This window comes from Myotis lucifugus, unplaced genomic scaffold, assembly GCF_000147115.1.
Source record: "Myotis lucifugus unplaced genomic scaffold, Myoluc2.0 scaffold_123, whole genome shotgun sequence".
Taxonomy (NCBI): Eukaryota; Metazoa; Chordata; class Mammalia; order Chiroptera; family Vespertilionidae; genus Myotis; species Myotis lucifugus.
Genome location: NW_005871171.1, coordinates 877,888 through 900,777, shown reverse-complemented (window position 1 = coordinate 900,777; position 22,890 = coordinate 877,888). Strand labels below are relative to the sequence as shown.

The 22,890-nt window shown below is 41.5% G+C and overlaps 1 protein-coding gene across 1 annotated transcript in view; it reads right to left on the bottom strand.

Annotated features, from left to right (window-relative positions):
• The window catches only part of FAM19A1 (family with sequence similarity 19 member A1, C-C motif chemokine like), a 492,146-nt gene that overhangs the window by 95,260 nt on the left and 373,996 nt on the right, over window positions 1–22,890 (bottom strand). Inside the window, exon 3 of the mRNA XM_006093757.3 lies at window positions 10,659–10,799. Within this exon, the coding sequence (XP_006093819.1) occupies window positions 10,659–10,799 (141 nt within the window). The remainder of the gene's footprint in view (window positions 1–10,658; window positions 10,800–22,890) is intronic.

Genomic DNA, 22,890 nt, shown 5'->3' with positions numbered 1-22,890 from the left:
CAGAGTCAATTGAGGACACATTTTAATTAGATAAGAGTCCAGATTATGGCAGTATTGAAATTCGGAAATGGTGAGAGGTCGATGGGTTTGAGATATATGGGACATGGATGATGATGGTGTGTATGCTAAAGGGGGTGCTTAAGTAAGAGTCTAGCATACCTGAATGGTGCTGTCCTTCTGCAAGGAAGGGAATACAGGAAGTGAACAGGTACTCTGCACCTTTCCTAGCCATGCTTCTGATGCTCTCTCCTACCGGTCTTGTGTGGAAGTTCCTCATCTGGGGCCCCAGAACTACTGCTACCGTGTCCTGGATGAAATAACGTCACCTCTCTAAGGCATCAGATTCCTCCTCTATAAAATGGAGTGTTAATAGTACCGATCTTATAAGGCTGCTGTTGTGAAAATGACCTAAAGTAATAATACAAGCAATACACAAGGTCAGCACATAGTAAGGGCTCAATACTTATAACCCAGTACAACTAGTAGTTTTAAATTAGTACTTTAACTATAGTTGAGAAGACCCTTGCCAGCTGACCTGGACAGACTTAATCTCCCTAGTTTCTGGAGGAAAGAGAAAGAGAACGAGGCAGATAACTAAGGAGAGCCCAAGAGGAAAGGTGACATCGGTGAGACAGAGCCATGGTGAACACACATGCCTGACCCAGTTGCAGCTGCCCAGAGGCCTGCTATGAGCCACATCTGCTCTTGGGTTTTGAGGCCCTAATACATTCTCACAATAATTCTCTTTTCATTTGAGCTACTACTAAGAAGACTTAGGTTTCTTGCATCCTAAGAATGTTGATGAGAGCAGCATTAGCATAAAGCAAAATTATTTTATAGTAAGAAGGAGAGCATGAATGACAACTTCTAAGTTGGCACATGTAGGCAATTCTACATTTGAAGGAAAATGACCTTCCTTTAAGTGAGTGGCTGGTTAACCATACAATCATTTTACCAGCCTAACTAATATTAGTTGACATTGAAATTTAGTCCATTAAATCTTACCATTAATTTTTTAAAATAATGCAATAATGAAAATGTCAAATAACACTAGGGATTATAAGTGAAATAGTTATGTTGGGGAAAGTGAGAATGTTCCACCAATGTCCTAACTCCATTGGAGATCTTAATTCAATCTAACCTTGTATAATTGGTACATGAAATTTCCTTTCCATGTCCATCCCACCCAATAGGAGCCCAGGTCTCTCCTCTGGCTTCCTGGTTTTGTAAGTGTCCTGGGGAAACCTATTCAGGATGAAATGTGAAGGAGTGCTTAGGACACTGGTGGTTATGATTCCTGTTGGACAGTCAGTGCGCCATATGCTATATGCTATTCATGGATGGTCTAATTGGAAGACAACCAAAAGGATATGAAGAGGGAGTGCTGAGCTGTCATACATAATGCTCTCTTGGTTGGCAGTTGGAGAGGTGGTCTACCAGGGGTGACACGTCTCTCTGATGGTGGTGGCAGAGAGCCTTTGCTCCAGTGAACCACACTTCTCTTACTCCTGTGGTTCCCCCTCCCTCAGCTCACAGCATACATCATAGTCTGGGGGTAGGAAAAAAGTAATTCTTCAATTTATGTCTAAGTATTTAAATGGCTTTTGAACTTAATCATCAAATATTTGGGTCTCTGTTCTTTGGTTAGTGGGTAACTAATGTTTCATTGTTTGAGCTTGGGACAGACCCTCAAAAACTCAAGGAGCTGGAAAGGATGGAGGAAGACACCATTAATTTTCAAAATAGTATCCATCCTCATGAGTGTCTACACAGCCTTAGCTGGAATGACCGGCATCTTCCACATAGAAATGTACTGATATTCTCAGCAGCTTCCAGTGCTACTGCAGAAGGACAGGCTATACATTTCCCGAGAACTGTGAAAGAACAAGCCGCACTCGTTATTCATATGGAAAGCACATAAGTAACACAGGGCCTGAAATCTTGCCTTGTCTAGGCTGGAGCCCAGCTAGAGGGCTGGGAGCTGACTCCTTAGATTTAGAACAAGAACATCTCCCCCGCCCTTTCTGAATAGAAAAAAAATGAATAAAGTGCTCTCATTTCAGACAAGAGCAGGTCTTTGAAAACACCTGAGTTCCTTGGATGGAAACCAATGACTTTGAGGCTACTTTAGGGAAATTTTCTTGTTGATGAATTTGAGATTATTGTAACCAAGTACATCACAGCTACGTACATGACAGGGTTTGTGTGTGCCATGCCATGATGTCTCTCTGTCTCTCTGTCTCTCTCTCTCTTACACACACACACACACACACACGAATGACAAATAATTGTGCAGAGAATTTTATACCTCCCAAGTGACTACTTATGATGGAACATACTGTATTTAGGCCCAATTATATGCACTAAATATACTTTTATATATAGTTTGAAGTGACATCAAGACATCAAAATCTTTATATTTCTTAGATAATATCAAGATTAATTAATTTGATCCTGTTAAGGAAATGCAGAGTATTATACATCCAATAATTGTTGCTAAATAAAGTTACCACCAATAGATATAATGCATATAATTTGTATTATGTTCCCCAAACATCCAGTCTCATTACAAAATTTGGTATTTCTCTTCTCTCCTTTTAGTGAATCAAATAAAGAAAAGTAGCTGAGTTTGTAAGCTGTTTATCACTGAGTATGACTTACATGTAATTTTTCTCCCTTCCCTCCTTAATACTGGGTATTACCAACCTTTTTATCTCTGCCCATTTGATTGATGAAATATTGTGTATTAGTGTTTAATTTATACTTCCTCAATTAAGTGATGTTGAGCATTTCCCCATGTTTACCGGCCACTCTTTCACTGAAAGAGTGAACTATATAAGACAGTTATTTGTACTTAAAAATACAAATTCAGACCATTTTATATAAAACGATACCATTTTCATTTATCAAGTTTTATGTATGGGCATATATAGGTCTGCATGTATATAGATATTTTCTGTAATATACACAGAAATATGGGAACAGTTGTTCCTTCTGATAATTAAGATATGAGAGTACTGATGGGGGAGGGAGAAAGAGGGGGCTACTGATATTTTTATATTTTCTTTGCTATTTTTGTATACATGCTTTTATTTCTACTTATACCCAATTATGTGTATTATTTTTATACTATACAGAATTGTTTTCCAAAAAAATTAATTTGCTTATTAACTTGAGAATAGTAGGGGGGACTGTGAGCCAGAGCTATCCATTCTGCTGTCTTCAGCAATCAGGCAGGTAACATGCATGTGCCGGAGCCAGGTATGATCATAGGCGTGGTGAGCCTGTGGGAACTGAGAGGCACACAATGTCACATTCCCATCACTCTGCTGCCCTATGGAACAGGCCTGAGGGTGGTGTCTGCCCGTGGGCTGTGAGCTGGCAATGGCTGCTCTACACTATAAAGCAATGACATCCACTATCAGAGGTAGGGGACCAGCTGAAGATGGAATTCACACTCTTTATTACGCGAAGGAACAGGTACAGAGACTGACGTTTAGTATGAAAAACTGTGTCCATTCTTGCACGTCCTTCCTCTCATTCCTCTTACTAACACAGGCTTCCTAATTTCTCTTACCCAAGCAGTGTTAAGTGTCAAGTAGGGGAGCACAAGAAAATTCATATGTAATTCAGAAATTATACCTGAAAAATGCCACCGTCTTCTAATAAAAATGACTGGATCTCCTTTCACAAATGCCTCCTGATAAAGCCCACTGAGCTCGGCATTCATAACAAGCCAGAACCTTCCTTGATAGAACAAAGCAAGTTTCAAATGACGACGTAGGAAGAGAGCAAGGAGCACTGCTGTGGCCCGTCCCAGACCCACCTCCACAATTCATTCCTTGGTATTTCATTGTGTGGGATGGTAAGTAACAAATGGCAGAACCAAAGCAGGCCCTCTTCCCTCCCCTACAATGTTTCAAATCTGTGACTAACAACAAGGGCTTAAGCTTTTCATATTGTCTTTGCTCAGGAAGGTCTCTAGATGGTTCCAAACTACAGCTGAGTCTGCCATGTCACTGAGACATGAGCCTGGTCAGCCAGCCTTAGGGAAAAGCACTGAGCTCTTGGCATAGCCGTTCTCAGCTAGCCCGGGAGACCTACAAAAACACTTAGAGAGACGAAAACAGAACGTCCTCTATCTGGTTGGTACCAGCATGGCCCAAAGTCTAATGTATAGGACACTGGGTCTGCAGGATGCATTACAGAGAAAGGCTCTCTCATAAAACATGTGTACTTGAAATATCGGTACATCACTTTGTAAAATATCTGATTGTCTAACGGTTAGACTCTAACCACCATGCTGTACCCCTGAAACTAATACAACATAATAATTAATGTAAACTGTAATTGAAAAAAAGAAAAAATTTAAAAAGAAAACGTTTGAAAAATACTGTGTTCAAGCTCCTCAAGCTTCTTATCTGTGGAACGTCTCAGGACCTTACTTGCTGTCATGGTTTGGAAGCTAAGAAGGGGCTATTTCACGCCACATTCATCATATACATTCCATGGTCTTCTACAGAGAACTGGTGCTGAATTTCAAGTTTCCTCTGATCCCAGACCTTTTTCTCCACCACATTTGTTTCTAAGGAATATGATGGTATGTGGTCAAGAAACTTTTATCAGGGTATTTCCATGGTAAAGAATGATCTCCAGAAGCAATTTTTTTGCAGAGATTCTGGTTCTTAAATTATATATAATGTACTTGAAAAAAGTTGAAGTCTCAATCTACTAAATAAGTTTTATTTAGTTAAAAATAGTTATAAGCTGTGAGCCTGAGTACAAACTGTTGTTTGGAAGGATGAAGGACCCAGTCTTATGGATAGATGCTTTAATATGTCTTCTCAGTGTCTAGTCTCTTACTTCTCTCTTTTGTTACAGTTCTTTCTGATTTTTCCTTCCGATGGCCCTGTCTGTCTTCTTCCTTGTGTATCTGTTTGTCTTCCTGGGTTTAGCCTTGTGCATCTTTATTTCTGTCTCTCTTGCTCTGATCCTGGAGGCTAAGTATGATGAGCAAGGAGCAGTGTCTTGATATATTGTGGGGGTTTTTCTTCACAGAAATAGGTACGATGGCTTTCTCATTATGTTAACTGTGCTCTAATAGTTAACATCAGAAATCTGGGGTTTCCATAACTGAAAATTACAAAGTTACATGTTATAAGCTGACTTCTTCTTGCTGTTGCCTTTGGCTTGTATCCCAGTATAAAAAGACAAGAATACCAAGTAAAGTTTGCTAGCCATCAGAGTCATTAAAATGGTCATAATTTACACTGAATGGAAAAGAAAGGCCTATGAACTTATCATGGGGATTTCTCTTAATTAGGTTGATACTAAAATCCACCATTGGACAAAAAGACCTCCTCTACTAACCAGTAGTTATAATCATTTTTCACATATTTCTCTAAGTTAGAAATAGACATAAATTACATGAGAATAAACCCTAGAGAAAAATTGAATGAAAGTTTCCCCGTGAAAGTAATTTTATCCTCTATGCCTTAAGCACTGAAGCTTTAGTCATTCTCTAAAACTGAAATCATATTTACAAAGCTGCTTCTTATGTAGGGCAATCAACCAACCATCCTTAAGACACAGGAAGGGAAGAGGCAGGTACTGCCCAAAGTGAAGCATGGTAGTTTCGAAAGTGTCCACCTGGTTAGACTTTCTTCCTCTTCTCAAAGCCCCTGGGTTAGAACCTGTGCAATGTTAGATCCTGGTTTGGCTGTGATTGATAGTCGGAGGCCCTGGAGTCAGGGAGCCCAGGCGACCTCCTGCTCTGCCACTGCGGGCTGCGGGGTGTTGAGCAAGCCTCCAAATCTCTGTGGCTCGCTTCTTGATGGGTAAAATGGAAAAATGGAAGGATATACCACATGGGCTTGGAGTTAGAATTAAATAAATGTACAGACTTGAAGGACGTGGAAAAGTGGTAAGCCTTCAAGAAAATGTTAGCCATTATTTTTATTATTGTCATCATTATTTTTATTAATTATATTCCATTAATTTTAAAATGTTGAGCTGGATATTCTATGCCATTACAGATCAATTAGAATAATAAAGCATATTTTAAAAAGCCTCTTTTATGTTTGTTTGTTTTCCATATCTGCTTGGAAAAGGTCTTCCCTAAAGTAAATAATTATGTTTTGAAACACCATCTCTTGTTTGTGAACTTTTATTTTATTTTAGGTTTAGTCCCTGGAAAGTACAACTGACCTGGGAACAACATGGGTTTGAACGGTGTGTGTTCACTTATACGTGAACCTTTCATATCAGTCGGCTTCTCATCTGTGGATTCAACCAACCACAGATCAAAAAGCAGTTTTGCATTTCCAACCATGGTTTCCAACCATGAATTTGAAATACAGCTTTTGGTTCTTGGTTGGTTGAATCCAAGGTATTGAAGGGTACACTCTAGAGTCAAAAGTTATACTCAGATTTTCAGCTACTTGGGGCTGAGGGGGGGAGGTGAGGGTGGCACCCCTAACCCCAGCATTGTTTAAGGAGATTAAGAACTGTAATTGGAGATTAATAGAAGGTTGTACATTATAGTCTGAGTTGGTCTCAACCAAAGATATTGAATAAGGGTGTCCCCACCCCCATTTTGGGTTATAGAATAATTAAAACACTTTAAGGTGTGGATTAAACTATAAAGGCATATTCCTTCAGAATTATGCTAGCCCCAAGTCCAAGGTATCCTGATTTTTATAATATTTACAATGAGTACCCCCAAATTTAAGTTGTTGAGTATGCTTTTTGCTATTTTCAGTCACTAGCCAATAGAATATCATTTTAAAACTAAAATTCACTACTTAAAAATTTCTCCAAATATCATAAATCACACTTTTAAATAAGTTGCTAAGATTGTACTGCAGAATTCATGTCCCATTTAAAATGATCTGGCTTCAGGTTTGGAATATATGCTTATTACTATAATCCAATATATGCTTATTTTAAAATCTTCTGTTCCTCTGCTTTTGAAAGTACTGTAGAAATTGCCACTGACCCACACTTTCAGAGGAAAGCGAGTAACAGCCATCAGAACCCTTGCGATGGGAAAGGCACCAGGTGCGACAGATTATGTTTAGGACAAATGTGCTTCATGGACCGACAAGTGCTGTCAAGGGCAGGGGCTGGTTCTAGGCTTCCTGAGCTGAGGGAGATAAGCGCACTAAGCCCCATCTATGCACCAAAGTGGGACATAGCTACATAAACGGTGGTGATTCTCCCTGAATCTATGTGGCTACTGACAGAGATGTCCGAAGAGTGTGTATTAAGGTGGGAAATGCTCATCATATAGCAAATGAAACAAACTGCTGGTAAAACAGTACTACAATATTTTAGTTTAATAAAATACATAGTATGTGAGTTTCTCTTTAATAAGGGGTAATGCTGGAAAGCGGTGCACATGTTACCTTATAAAGCAATGATAATCTTTGAGCAACAATATTATGGGTGATTTTAATGTACAGATGCATTTTTTTTTTTTAGTTTTCAAGATTCCTAAAATGAACATGCATGTATTCCTGAATATGGCATTCGCTATATCCAGGATAAATGGTCAGAAGCAGTTCCAAGAAAAGTTGGTGACTAAAATGCCCCTGTGTTGAATTAACATAAAAATAGGACTTCATGAAGCAATGCCTCCTCCTGTGAAACAGGAAACAGAAGCCATCATTTAACGAGCACTGGATGGGAACTGGCCATCATGCAGAACACAGTGTGCACATGACTCCCTTAACTGTGTGAAGTAGAAACAATTATTATCCCCATTTTACAGACCAGGAAGCAGGTTAGAAAAGAAATGTCACTCGCCCAAGGTCATGGCTTAATTACTGTACCAGAAATATTAATTTACATACACACTTCAGACTTAACATGCATGTAGAGATCTAGGCCATTAAGTCCATTTTGATCATAGCAATACACAGACTTGCCATCCATGGCAGCGGATCCTAGGAAACCAGCCAGCGGGAGACTCTGGAACACTTTATTCTTTGGCTTTCACTTGGAAGATAGAGACTAATAATCCTCGTGCCCGAACCTACCACCCTAAAGGTTCAGAGTTTCCCACGCCAAACAGACCTGCTCTGAGAGACAAATGCTACCATGACACGGCCTAGCTTCTCTCAGAATGAGGCCAGTTGCCACCCCTCTGCCAGCAGACACAGCATCCCCCTCGGCGCCTGGCATCCAAACCCTGAAGGCAGTTACAGCTCTCGATCATTAGAGACAAAAATGAACTGAAACGAAATGGGATTTATAATTAACAGACTCAGGGCTTTCTTTGGCGAGAACAGGAGAAACCATCATGGTTTTATGTTTATTGGTTTCTAGGACCAAGAGTTTTCTCTGGTGAGAGGGTGAGGCAGCTTTTCTGGTCTAGCCGCCTGCCTTCCCCACACTGGAGGTGCCTCGTTGTGTTGACTGGGATTTAGAAATAACCACATGCAGGTTCCTCAATTGCAGCTCCACTGACATTTGGGGCTGAATGACAGTCTGTGGTGGGGGCTCTCTGCATTGTAGGATGTTTAGCAGCATCTACCCACCAAATGCCAGGAGCACCCCTTAGTTATAACAAATGTCTGGACTGAAATGTCTCCAGACATTGACAAATAAACCCCGAGGATCACCCCGATGGAGAACTCTAGTTCACGGTGTGTTTCCTCTCCTCACTTAAAAAAAAAAAAGCTTGACCTTCCCACAGAAGAGAATGGGCACCTGTGCATGCCACATAAGTTCATTAAGTTTGTTCCTTTGGCTGATTGGGCAAAGGTTGGCATGTGACCCAAGCTGGGCCAATCATATTTAGTGTTTTCAGAGAATGCATTTAAGACATAAACGGAGTCAAATATATTTGGGACATATGATGCTGAGGGAGTTCAGAGCAGGCACAATGGAAATAAAAGCCTCACGCCGTCCTTGAGTTATAGGGAGGCAAAGGTTCAAATCCTCAAAGAGGGAACCAGTCCACACAAAGGAGAATGAAGGAAACAGGTCAGAAACAAAGCAAAGCAGATGGAGAATTTTTGAATTCTCCAGGCAGCTGAGGTTTGGCTGAATTTCCTGTGACCGGCTCGCCCAGAATTTTTCTATTTTCTTAAAAAATAACTTCATCTTTACTTGGCCCAGTTTGAGAGTGTTTCTCTTACCAACTACATAGTGATTCATAATGAAAATCCGTAACAGGAGCCAATCTGGAAGGCTTTTTACCATCTATATCAGGAGGCAGAAGAATGAGCCCTGAGCCAGAAAAGTCAAGCTCCAATTCCTGCCGTGTGACCCTGAGCATGTGACTCACTTCTTTAATCCTGATTTCCTTACTGAAGAGTTTGGAGGTCAATTCATATGTAGCTCTAAAATGATAAAAGCTGAAGCTGCCAAGAGAAAGGTGTGGTCCCTTTGAACCTTCGACTCACTGTTTGATAGATCATATAAAATTGCTTTAAAGATGGTGCTCAAGACCTAGTATTACTAGGTCAGTTACTCAGGGATCAAGAGTTAGTTAAGCCCAGCCGGTGTTGCTCAGTGGTTGAGCATTGACCTATGAACCAGGTGGTCACGGTTCGATTTCCAGTCAGCACTGTGCCCAGGTTTCGGGCTCCATTCCCAGTGGGGGTTATGCAGGAGGCAGTCGATCAATGATTCTCTATCATTGTTGATATTTCTATCTATCTCCCCCTCTCCCTTCCCTTTGAAATCAATAAAAATATATTAAAAAGAAAAAGAGTTAGTTGAGCTATGACTTATCATCCATGAGACACTGAAAATTACTTAACCCTTCTAAGCCTCACTTTCTTCATGAATTAAATGCAGGGCAAGTGTACCTGTGCCAGGGGTCCCTGTCTCCTGGTCTTCAAGCCCTGGCCCATTTCCACACTGAATGCAAGGGCTGGTGTGTATAACCAATAGGTTATCATGGAAACTATGACGTGTCACTTCTGAGCTTAGATTGTCAAAAGGTCATTTTGGCTTCTGTATTGTTCTCTTGGCTCACGCACTCTGGGGGAGGCCAGATGCCATGTTGTCAGGACGCCAAGCTTCTACAGAGAGGTCCCCTGGCGAGGAGCTGGGGCCACCTGCCCACAGCCAGGTGAGAGAGCCGTGTTAGAGTCGTCTTCCAGTACCAGGCGGGCTGGGACCGCAACTCCAGGAGAAACCCTGAGCCAGAACCAGCCAGCAAAGGTGAATTCTTGACCCACAGAAACTGAGATAATGTCTGCTGTTTAAAGCTGCTAAATGTGGAGGGTAATTTGTTGCAGAGCAAATGATCTAGTGCATGAGAAGTGTTTAGGACAGTGCTTGGCACACTCCATCAAGAATGTACGTGAAGCACCGAGCATATAGTAAATGCTCATTAAATATGTGTTATATGAATGTTAAGTATTGTTTTCTTACTACCATTATCACCCACATCATTGTATGCAACCTCAATCCACAATCACTTCCCAAATGAGCTGGATTCTCACATTTCTTCTCTAAAATTGTGAAAATAGAGCTACTTAAAAATGTGATAGCCCGAGAAACAAGAATTCAAACTCTATTCTGAGGGCTGGCATTTACTCTGGATGCTCCTTATTGACTATCCTGAGCCACATTTAGGTGAAACAGAAATATATGTTGTGCCTGGTAAGCACCCGGAGAGAGAGGTAACACCAGTGACTCACCGTCCACACAGGAAGGCCGGTTCCTGGTCGTTCCGGCCACTTTCCCAGGTAGACAGGAGCACTTCACCGTCTGCGACCGCTCCTCGATGCGGTTCTTATTACAGCATCTGTGCGCGGCTATCACTTCACACGTCCCTCCTTCTGGCGAGAGAGAAAGAATAGGGCGTCTGATAAGAGGGGATTCAAACGGCCATTTATGCCTGTGGGGATCCGTGGGGAAGGCTGGGGAAATGGTGTAAGGGAGAGAAATGATAGAAACAGCCACCCTGAGATCTAATTCCTACGGGAGTCTTCCCACCCTCTCCATGTAACATGTACATATACATGTAGACACAATTACGTACAAGGTCTGTGTGATCTTGAGGAGGACAATGGCATTGCAATACACTTCAAATGCAACAAAGGCACCACGCAGAGCCCCGGGGAGGGCGACTCGGGGCTGGCGTGTTGAAAGGCCGAGCTCAGCGAGCGCCTGGGGCTGCCACAGAGAAAGGGGCGGCCTGACTTGAGTGCCTGAGACTATGGGAGCTCACTGCTGGGTTACCTTTGATTTGCGATTCTCTGCGCTCCCGTTAATGGCAAGCACCTGCTCCTCCAGCGATGCAGCGCCTGCAGAGGTGGGAGGACTGCCCAGGATTTCTCTCTCCCTCCGGCTGCCTGCCCTCTCTTAAGGGGGCGCCATAGAACATCTTACTGGGAGTCATTTCCCCAATCCAGATCCATTCCAGAAATTATAGGAATAACCGCTGGGGAAAATAGGTCTGTGCTGTAAATGGCACCTCAAACCAGAGACCGAAGCAGAAGGCTTCGCTGGTTGCTGCAGGCCAGCCATGCATTCCTCAGCGTTCCTTGGCACCTGTTCATGTCTGTCCCTCTCCTCCGGGTTCTTCCCGGGCGCACTGCCGTGACTGTGACTGTGAGGTTTGGTGAGCATTCAGGTGGGCCTGTCCTGCCTGCAGGGCATCCCGTTCCCAGGGGACATAAAAGACACTCCAGGTGACCAAGAATCAGAAATTATCTTCCCAACATCAAGCTTCGCATTTAGAAAAACTGTTTTTCTTTTGACAAGAATCAGCCATAACATTTATGATTCTTGGCATTTAGGATTCAGTTGGCAGAAATGCATCACGCATTTGCTAAGCAACCACTATATACAAGTTACTGTGTTATAAACTGTATGGGAGCACTTAAATAAGGGAAAAAAAGAAATTAAGAAAAAAGAAAGAAAAAAAATCATTGATAAAAGGTGGGGGCGGGGAGGAAGGAACGAGGACTGAAGGCAGCTCCTTCCTGTCCTAAAATGTACAGTGTAATCAGTGCTCCTCAGTGCAGGGGTGGGGGCTGAGGTGGTCTGACTATTTGTCCTACCCACTAATGATATTTGACAAAACTGGAGACATTTTTAATCATCATGACTGTGAAAGTTGGATGAAACTTTCCATCGGTTGCCTCCTGTACATTCCCCGACCAGGAATCGAACCCACAACCTGGATATGTGCCCTGACTGGAAATCGAACCGTGACCCTTCAGTGGATGCTCCAACCAACTGAGCCACACCAGCCGGGGCACATCACTGTTGCATTCAATATGTTGCTCAAAATATTCCAACTTTGGCCACTGAGCTCTTTCAGGTGATTTCTGTGTATTCCCCTTTCCCCTTTTCTTGAGCACTTCCTTACTTTCTGGTGCTACAAGACCCTCCAGATTTACCTCATTTATGTCCTATGCTGGTCCTAGAATCAGCCATTTCTCTAAGGAGACTGTCATTTAATAATATTAAATACATTATTTATATTATTAAATTATTAACTAGAGGCCCAATGCACGAAATTCATGCAAGGGGCTCTGCCCTCGCAGCCCCAGCTTCATCCAGAAGGTCATCCGGAAGGATGTCCGGAAGGTCGTTTGGCTGCCTGGTCTAATTAGCATATTATGCTTTTATTATTATATATATTAAATAATATATTATATTATTAATATATTATTAATATTAAATAACGTTATTTATTTAAAATTATTTAAATGATTTATAATTTTTCAATTAAAGTTGACATTTATTATTATACTAGAGGCCTGATGCATGAAATTTGTGCAAGGGGCTCAGCCCTCGCTGCCGCAGCAGCTGCCTCGGCCCTCCCAGCCTTGGCTTCGTCCAGAAGGTCATCTGGAAGGATGTCCGGAAGGACATCCAGAAGGTGGTTCAGCTGTCTGGTCTAATTAGCATATTACACTTTTATTATGATGATTAATTTCAGGTGTGTAGCATAGTGATTAGACATTTATATAATTTACAAGGTGACTTCCCCAATAGGTCTTGCACTCACCTGACACCATATATAGTTATTAAGATACTACTGATTATATTCCCTACACTGTAATTTACATCCCCATGACTATTCTGTAACTGCCAATTTTTACTTTTTAATCCCTTCACCTTTTTCACCCAGCTCCCCAAACCCCTTCCCATCTGGCAACCATCTGTTTATTCATTCTATCTATGCGTTTGTTTCTGTTTTGTTTGTTTATTTTGTTTTATAGATTCCACATTAAGTGAAATCATATGGTAGCTGTCTTGCTCTATCTGACTTATCTCATTTAGCACAATACCCACTAGGTCCATTTATGTTGTCACAAATAGTGAGATTTCATTCTTTTTTATTACTGAGTAAAATTCCATTGTCTATATATACTACATCTTCTTAGCCAATCCTTTTTCAATTGGGGCATTTAATCCATTTATATTTAAGGTAATATATAGTTATATAGAGATATGTGTAATCCATTTACATTTAAAGTAATATATAGGTATGTAGTTCCTGCCATTTTATTAATTGTTCTCTGTTTTTATAGTTCTTCCCCATTGCTTACTAGAGGCCTGATGCAAGAAATTTGTGCCAGAGTAGACCCAGGTGCCAGCACTGGCTTCTCTCTGGCACCTGGGACTCGGGCTTCCCTCCGGCTGCATCTGGAAGGACAGAAGGACGTCCGGAAGGACGTCTGCTCTAATTAGCATATTACGCTTTTATTGTTATAGATTCTCTGCTCTTGCATGTTGATGACTTTTTGTAGTGTTGTATTTGGATTCCTTTCTCATTGTTTCTTGAATATCTCTTATAGACTTTTGGGTTTTGGTTTCCATGTACTTCATGTATACCACGCTACATCTATAATAGTCTATTTTAATTTGATCATCACTCTAAAATTACTACCACTTTTACTCACCCCTTCTATGTTTATGTTTTGTCATTATTTTTTATTTCTCTTTTGTGTGTGTATTTGTGTGAATTCTTTAATTTACTGTTAAAATTATATGTGATCTTCTTACATTTGCTGTTTATTTTATTTATTTTTTTTAAATATATTTTATTGATTTTTTACAGAGAAGAAGGGAGAGGGATAGAGAGTTAGAAACATCGATGAGAGAGATCGATCAGCTGCCTCCTGCACGCCCCCCACTGGGGATGTGCCCGCAACCAAGGTACATGCCCCTGACCGGAATCGAACCTGGGACCCCTCAGTCCGCAGGCCGACGCTCTATCCACTGAGCCAAACCGGTTCGGCTACATTTGCTGTTTAAAAACAATATTTTTATTGATTTAAGAGAGAGAGGGAGAGGAAGGGAGGGATGGAAACATCAATGATGAGAAACATCATTGATTGGCTTCTCCTGCATACCCTTTACTGGAGATCGAGCCTATAACTCTGGCATGTGCCCTGACTGGGAATTGAACTATGATTTCCTGGTTCATGGGTTGATGCTTAACCACTGAGCAATACCAGCTGGACCCTACATTTTCCTTTTAAGCTTTATACTAGTTTTAGTGTTGGTTGATCCACTGCTTTTGTCAGTGAGAATTATTTTTTTTTTTGCGATATTTTCTCATTTATATTTTAAATTTTTTTCTCCTTAAAAATGTTCCTCTAACAATACTGGTTTGGTAGTGATGAACTCATTCAGCTTTTTCTTCTCTGGGTAGCTCTTTACATGTTCTTTGATTCTAAATGATAGTTTTGCTGGATGGAGTTATCTTGGTTGTAGGTCCTTGCTTTATATGACTGAATATTTTGTACCAATCCCTTCTGTTCTGCAAAGTTTCTGTTGAGAAATCAGGTGATAGCCTAATGGGAACTCTCTTGTAGGTCACTGCTTTTCTCTTGCTACTTTTGTACTGGGCTGAATATCTGGCACTTAGGCCAGACGGGGCACGCTGTGCTGTCTGTTCCTAAAACACATAGATAGGAAGGTACTGACATCAGGCCAGGCCTTGAGATATGGTCTCATGGCCCCTTCCCGGCACTCTGTACTCTTTGTTTCTAGAACACATAGATAGGAAGGTAGTCACTGTATGTTGCTATACTGTGTCGAGAACTAATTATGTAAACAAGGCTTTGTAACTAACTTTGTGGTTTTTGCAAATAAAAATGCTGTAACTCTTGCAGTCAGGGCTGCAGTTCAGCCTCTGCTTTGGCAGGGTGCTGTAACTGTAGTCAGCTAGCCAGCTTAATAAAGGCTCTTAAATTTAAATTCTGAGTCGGTGGTCTATCTCGCTAAGTGAACTCATAACACTTTTATAATTTTCTCTTTGTCTTTAATCCTTGGCATTTTAATTATGATTTGTCTTGGTGTGAGCCTCTCTGTGTTCATTTTGTTTGAGACTCTGTGATTTCTTGATTTGTGTGTGTATTTCCTTTACCTGGCTAGTGAAATTTTTTGTCATTATTTCTTCACATAGGTTTTCAATCCTTTCTCTCTCTCTCTCTCTCTCTCTCTCTCTCTCTCTCTCTCTCTCTCTCTTCTCCTTCTGTGATCCCTATGATATGAATGTTGTTACACTTAGAGTTGTCCCAGAAGTCTCTTAAGCTATCCTTATTTAAATGTATTTTCTGCTACCTTGTCTACCAAATTGCTGATTTGATTGTCTATTTAGTCTGATCTGCTATTGGTCCCATCTGATATATTTTTAATTTTAGTTATTGCATTCTTCATTTCTGACCAGTCCTTTTTTATGCTTTCCATCTCCCTTTTTATGCTTTCTATCTCTTTGTTGAAGTTCTCACTAAGATCACCTATCCTTCCTCTGAGTTCATGGACACTCCTTATCAGCTGTATTTTTAACTCCACCTCTGATAGATTGTATCCAGTTTGTTTAGTTTCTTTTTTGGAGTTTTGTCCTGCTCTTTCATTTAGGGCACATTTCTTTGTCTTATTTTGGGTTGTTTCCCTGTATTTGTTTCTATGTATTAGGTAGATCTGTTATGAGTCCCAGTATTAGCAGAGTAGCCTCATGCAGCAGGTGTCCTGTGGGACTAGTTTTGTGGTCTCTCTAGTCCCCTGAGCAAAGTGCTCCAGGAGTGTATCTTGTGTGTCTGAGACTTGATTGTTGTTGGCATATTGGTGGGTGGGATTGACCCTTAGGTTGACTGGCTGTGAGAACTGGCTATGACTATGGCAGACAAACTTTTGTGTGAGGCTTACCCCATGGAGTGGGATTCACTTTAGCAGGCTCAGGTGTCAAGTCTGCCCTTTGGGTGTGATGTTTGTGGCATTAATTGGGTGGTCTTCTTGTGTGGTCTGAAGTTTGCCACCAAGTAAATTGATTCTGGGGCATTGGGGTAGGGACTCTGGTTAAGGCCAAGTTTAGCCACTGCCTGTGTCCAGTCCAGGGCCACCTGGTAGGAGCTACAAAGTGATCTGCACTTGCTAAATGCCTATGCTGAGCTTGGAAGTGCCTGGGAATGGCTATGCTATGAACTGAGACCACCTGCCTCTAGTACAAGGCTTGGAGTTACTTAGCCAGAGGCATGGAGCATGTCAAGGCCAGCTGCTGCTTGTTTGGGTTTTGGTATCTTAGAGAAATTTAGGAAAGTCCGCAGTGTGGACTCAGGCTGGATGCTTGTTTGGATTACCTCTTAAAGAGGATCTGTGGATTGGGTGGGGCAGGTACTCAGAGAATTACCAGGGTGGGGCAAGAACAGTGTTAATCAGGTTAATGCAGACTCAGATTTGGTGGCAGCCTGCACCTGCAGGTTGTGTGGGGTGAGGGCTCAACAGAGAAACAATGGTACCTGCCTGAGCCTTAGTCCTAGAGAAAACTGCCCTTCCAAGCCTCCCCTTGAAACCAGAAAACTCAGTTCTTCCCTGTATGTCCCTGATGCTTTGTGGATGCTTTCCCTTCGCTGGAGCTTAGGGCCAGTGTTTGTGAGCTGGTGAGTTTGTGTGCAGGCCTGTTAAGAGGACTCCTGGGTCTACAGCAGCCCTCTGCCTCATCTGAAAGGAATCCCTGGTTTTCACATCTAACTGCTGTGGGGACTCCTCCTCTAGGCACTGGTGCTCTGAGCTGAGGAGCCCAGTGTTTGGCTACTGGGATCTTCCCAGCTGAGCTATCCCTCCTGATTCTTAACTGCCACGTGTAGGTGTGGGACCAATTGCTTTCATGTCTTTACTCCTCTTACCAGGCTCCATGTTGCTTCTCCTTTATATGCTTAGTTATAGAATTTGTGTTCATCTAGTGTTCAAGTGGTTGTTCTATAATTTAGTTATAATTTGGATGTGGTCACGGGAGGAGGTGGACCCAGTGTTTATGTAGTATGCCATCTTGACCAGAAGTCCCAGTCAGGGTATTTAAAAAAAACAACAACAACATTAGAGTACATGGAACTGAATACCTGAAATAGCATTTAATTTGAGCAGGCTTCCATCTCCAGAGAGAGACCTTATTCTATGTTGCAATGCAGCGCAAATGGGTATTTTAAAGCCAGTAACTGATGTGATCTGAATATTGCTCTAGAGTGACCAACTAGGCTGCTGTTTTCAGTAGTGGTTAGAGAAGTGCAAGGTGCCAAACGGAGGGAACAAAAAGCCAATCGATGCAAGATTATGAGCAGGAAGAAAGGAGGCTTGAACTGGGTGGTTGAAAGACAATCTCAGTCTCACCACATGCCCATCATTGGGATTAGAGTTAATAGAACAACAGTGTTAATCACACATTACACTCTTTAACACAGACACCTACAATTAGGTCCCTTTAGCTTGTAATTGTCAGCTGCAAGTTCCCTCAGTCAAGTCAGTAATAGCTGGTTTTTTCGTCATGAAAATACCACTAATTTAAAAGTAACCATTTGACTTTAATACAAGACTAAAGGAATGCTTATGACTGAAAACAGCGCAAAGCTTATGAAAGGTCTAGGTCGTATCTTGAATCTTATTTGATTTACAGTCAGTCCAGCAGACCCAGTGATAGACATGCCAGACTGTCTGAATTACTGCACTGACTTAAATAATATGAACAACAAGGTGGCCCCAGGAAGCCAAAACTCAGTCCCTCCCAGCACAGTGTGAATGAAGAAAAGGGGCAGCTCTGTGTCATCTCAGTGCTCACTGCCATTTCGGGAGCTCAGAAGAGGGTGCTGGGCACTGCACTTGGCTCTTGACCTACATTATTTATAAGCCTCATAACAATTGTACAGCTATTGTCCCACTTCACAGCCAAAAACCTGATGCTCAAAGAGGTTGAAAAACCTGCTCAGAATCACACACGTGTGACCCAGATGTGTTTGACTCTAAAACTCATACTATTTTTGCATCTTATTACAATTAGTAAGTCTTTGCTGATGAAACATTCCAAAAGGAAGTCTGACACTTTGCTTAGAATGGTGATCATGGTTAACTAACCAACCTGCCCTCCCCAACCTCCCAATCAAGTTTTGACCTCATTTGCTACCACCCTCTCTCTGCTACGGGGACACGGGTTTGTCTGAAGGCTATGGCCTAAACATGATGGGCGTGATCCTTTTTGAGGGTTACTCTAAATCCATGAGGTGTTGCTCTAAATAGCAGGCATTTTTGGTTTTGACAAGTTGAACCCTGCACCTCTTGGGGCACCCTTCTCACAGATCTCTGGCTCATTCTCTCACTTCTACATATTTGCCCAAATGCCTTAGTATCAAAGGCACATTTGACCACCCTATTGAAATCATAATTCCCTTAGCCAGCATGTTGGACTATGCCCCACCTGCCCTCCAGGGTACCTGTAACTCTCAAATATAGTATATAATTTATTTATTAATTATACTTATTGTCTGTGTGTTTTCCCCCTGGTATGTAATATCCTTAAGGACAGGGGATACTGCTGTTTTATTTATTAAACATTGTCTGGCATATTATTATTGGGGTTTAAAAGGTGCCTCTAATACATATTTCATTGAATCTTCAAAATAATTCAAAGACAGAAATGGGACTCCTGTTATCCCCATTTTCTAGTGAAGATGCAGGCTAAGAATAGCCAAATGACATGGCCATATACATAATGATGATAATAATAATATCACAGGAACTAAACATTCATTGAATATTTACTATGTGTCTGACATCATGGTAGGCACATTACAAACCCTCAATGCAGTTTTTGCTCACACAAGCCCAATGAGGTTATGATTTCCCTCATTTTACAGAGGAGGCAACTGAGATCAAGAGGAGCTTAAACATTTGCCCACATTTTACCTAGTGGTGGCCGGCCGCATCTGGACCAGAACCCAGATCCTCTGACCGCATACACGGCGCTCTTTCCCAGTCCCACCCAGGCACTCATGCTGCCAGTGACTGGGAACTGACAAGTACTCCATTTTCATTAAAACCTTGTATATAAAATCAATGACGCCAGACCACATTTTCCTCAGGCCCATGAATGATGGATTTGCCCACTGGAAGCTAGAGAGGTATTGCTCTAAATAATAAGCTCATGTGGTTTTGCCAAGTTGAACCAGGGCTTCAATTATACCTACTGCTCAGGTAGGCCAATGTGGAGTCCAGACCAGGTCTCGGAGGCCCACGGGACCCTAACATTTAGAAAGTCTGACTGGAGCCATCATACTCAAATTTCCTGACCCCCAGGTTTACATTTGTGACTGACATAGCCATAGTTGATCAGAGAAATTTAATCTTTCAGCCTATTCTGATGGTGAAATCCAGTTCTACTGATTTGTGTTGACAAAACGAAAATACTGGATTTCAGCAGGACAAGGCTCACATCTGTGGTCTTTGATAAGAAGCTTTCAAGTTATGCTTGTGGGGCTCTACAGATTATCTGAGAGGGTCCAGTTACGTCACTGGAGGAAAGAACAAAGCAGCTCTAGTTATTTTATTGTTGACCTTCAGTATAATAGTCTATTCTTCTGTGATTGCTCTACGAAGGAAAGTGAAAACCACTGTACACAGCTGATGCTCGGCCCCCTCACAACTGACAAGTATTTGTTGGATAGATGGATGGATGGATGGATGGATGGATGGATGGATGGATAGATAGCTGAACAAGATGAAAAATAAATTACAAATCTGTCCTGGATCTTTGCACATTCAAACAGTATGGAACTATTTCTTGAGAAGGTTGAATGTCTTTGGTATAGTAGTGTAGAATTAGTTTGTAAGATACATTCCCCCTCCAAATTCTATCTGAGTTTTACTTCTTGGCTATATCAACAGTCCATGTTTACTTTGTCTACCCAAGACATAGTGAGAAGCTAATCAAATTCTGTAAAAAGAAATAAAATTCTGGACTTCTATTATAATCACAGGGACATAATTTCTCAAAGACACTCTGGAACAGACTTTTTTTTAAAAATATTTTTACTAAGGCCCAGTGCATGAAATTCATGCATGAGTATGGTCCCTAGGCCTGGCCAGTGATCAGGGCCAAATGGGGCCTTCCAGCTGCTGGCCAGGGCCTTCCTTTGTTCTGCACCACCCCCTGGTGGTCAGCGCACATCATAGTAAGCAATCAGTCTTCTGGTCGAACTCCCATGGGGACAATTTGCATATTAGGTTTTTATATACATAGATGGATTTCAGAGAGGAAGGGAGAAGGAGAGAGAGAGAATGAACAACATTGATGAGAGAGAATCATTGATTGGCTGCCTCCTGCATGCCCCCTCCTGGGGATTGAGCCCACCACCTGGGCATGTACTGTCGACCGGAATTAAATCCAGGACCCTTCAGTCCACAGGTTGATGCTCTATCCACTGAGCAAAACCAGCTAGGGCTGGAACAGACTTTTAAGTCTTGCTTACCTACTGTCCTCATTTGCTGGCTGTTTGAAAAGGGGGACTAGAAACCAAAACATTCTGTAAATTTGTCCCAATAAAAGCAAAGTACAGTTAGATTTGTCATAACTCTTTCTGAGAACTAGAAAAATGTCCCTCAAACATATTTTATCTGCATTTAAAAAATTACCTAGGTAACTGTTCTTTGAAACCTAACTGTAAAGATCATTGTAAAATCATAAAGTTATTTGTCATGTAGAAATCTTTCAGACTTTTCTTTGGCACAAATATCAATCTATTCCCAAGTTTTATTTCAATCTGAGTCAAAATGATTTCAAGATGATCTGTGGCCATCAAAGCAAAAATCATTTAAGTGCTCAGGAAACTGAGCTTCCTGTTTTTGCTTATGGATTATCAGTAAAATGGCTTCCTTTCTGGATTTTACCCAGCATCCATAGATCCAGCAAACAAGACAGTGAGGTAACCTACAAGCTAATGGCAGAGAATGTGGTGCAAGGAACAAGCCAGTATGGAGGTTGTCCATACTATTCAGAGTTTTCAGATTATTGCTTCTATCCTCACCTTTCTTTGTCTATAGAAAACACATCTAAGATAAAATATAAGAAATTAGCTTTATACCCTTAAACTAGCTTTATAAGGGGTCCCATTGTTCTTTCAGATTAGAAGGTAAGTATAGTAATTGTCTGGCTAATGCAGGCTATCTGAAAAAATTAGATTGTTAGATGGACATCAGTTTCCAAGTTCACCCTCCACCACACATTTTCAGAACGATTGTCTTGCTTCTCCTTTGTCCACGTTCCCCCAGGCGGTGATGGGAAGGTCCCCTGCAGGGTAGCTCTGCTAGGCATCTGTCCACTTCCCCTTCTTTCTTTCTCTTTGGTTTGTCAGAGCTCTGAGTACATTATGAAAACCTATTTTTAACAGGAAAGAAAGTTTCTAATATCCAAAAAGGGGGAAAAAAGACAGCATTTCAAGATTATTCCTGGCAGCATCAACTCTCAGAGCTGGGAAAGTTAAAAAAATGCCAACCCCAATATGCTTCTAGCAATGATACTGCCTTCCCAGCTCAATGTATCATTGTCTTGCTCTATTCAAGTGAGGACACATAAAGAAGATGAATTAATAAGGATACCATTTCCTATAAAGAGTCCCCATTGATGAAAATTATATATCACTAGAGGCCTGGTTCACAGATTTGTGCACCGGTGGGGTCCCTTGGCCTGGCCTGTGGGGATTGGGCCCAAACCAGCTCTCCAACATCCCCTAGGGGTCCCGGATTGTGAGAGGGCACACGCCACGCCGAGGGACCGCACTGGTGCACGACTGGGGCTGGGGAAGGACTGTGGGAGAGCTCCAGGGTGTATCCAGCCCATCTGGCCCAGGCCTGATTAGCCGGACCCCAGCAGCAAGCTAACCTACCTCTCAGAGAGTCTGCCCCCTGGTGGTCAGTGTGCGTCACAGTGACTGGTCGAACTGTTGAATGAACAGTCAGACACTTAGCATATTAGGCTTTTATTATATAGGATAATGGAAAGGAAAGATGAGGTTAGGAACAGGCAGGCAGATGGCTAAAAACTTGAAGGTTGTCATCATGAAACAGAGTTTGCCCCCAAAATAAACATCTAATAGAAATAGCTTATATCAGCCAACTGAATTGCTCTGAGCTACAAACTGGCTCAGCCATTGAAGAATGAGCACTTGTGGGAAATTGCTAATGTCTAATCCTTTTCTGAATGCCAAAGAAGTTGACATTCAGTAGTATATTTTGGTGTTGATGGTTTCATGTCTATGACTCAGCATAGCCAAGCAATTCAAAATTATTACACCACCAGCTTTTCTGGGAAAGAAGATGCTAGAGAAGAATGTAAAGTTTGAATCAAAGAAAATTATATTTTAAAAAAGGACTAACATAAGTCTAAACATAAGTCTATACATTTATTTTGGCTCCTGTATTCACTATATAGGTTTTCTTTAGGTGGTCACCTTGAACTCCCATTATATGACCCTATAACTTCTCATAATTATACCACATTAATAATCACAATGCATTATTTTGGCATTTTAAATAATGTTTTACTTTTCTTATAGAGGGTAAAGCCAGCAATTTTTCTGTTTCATCACTTTATCCCAAGTACTGGGCCAAGGTCTGTTCTATAAATTTTTGTTGAATGAACCC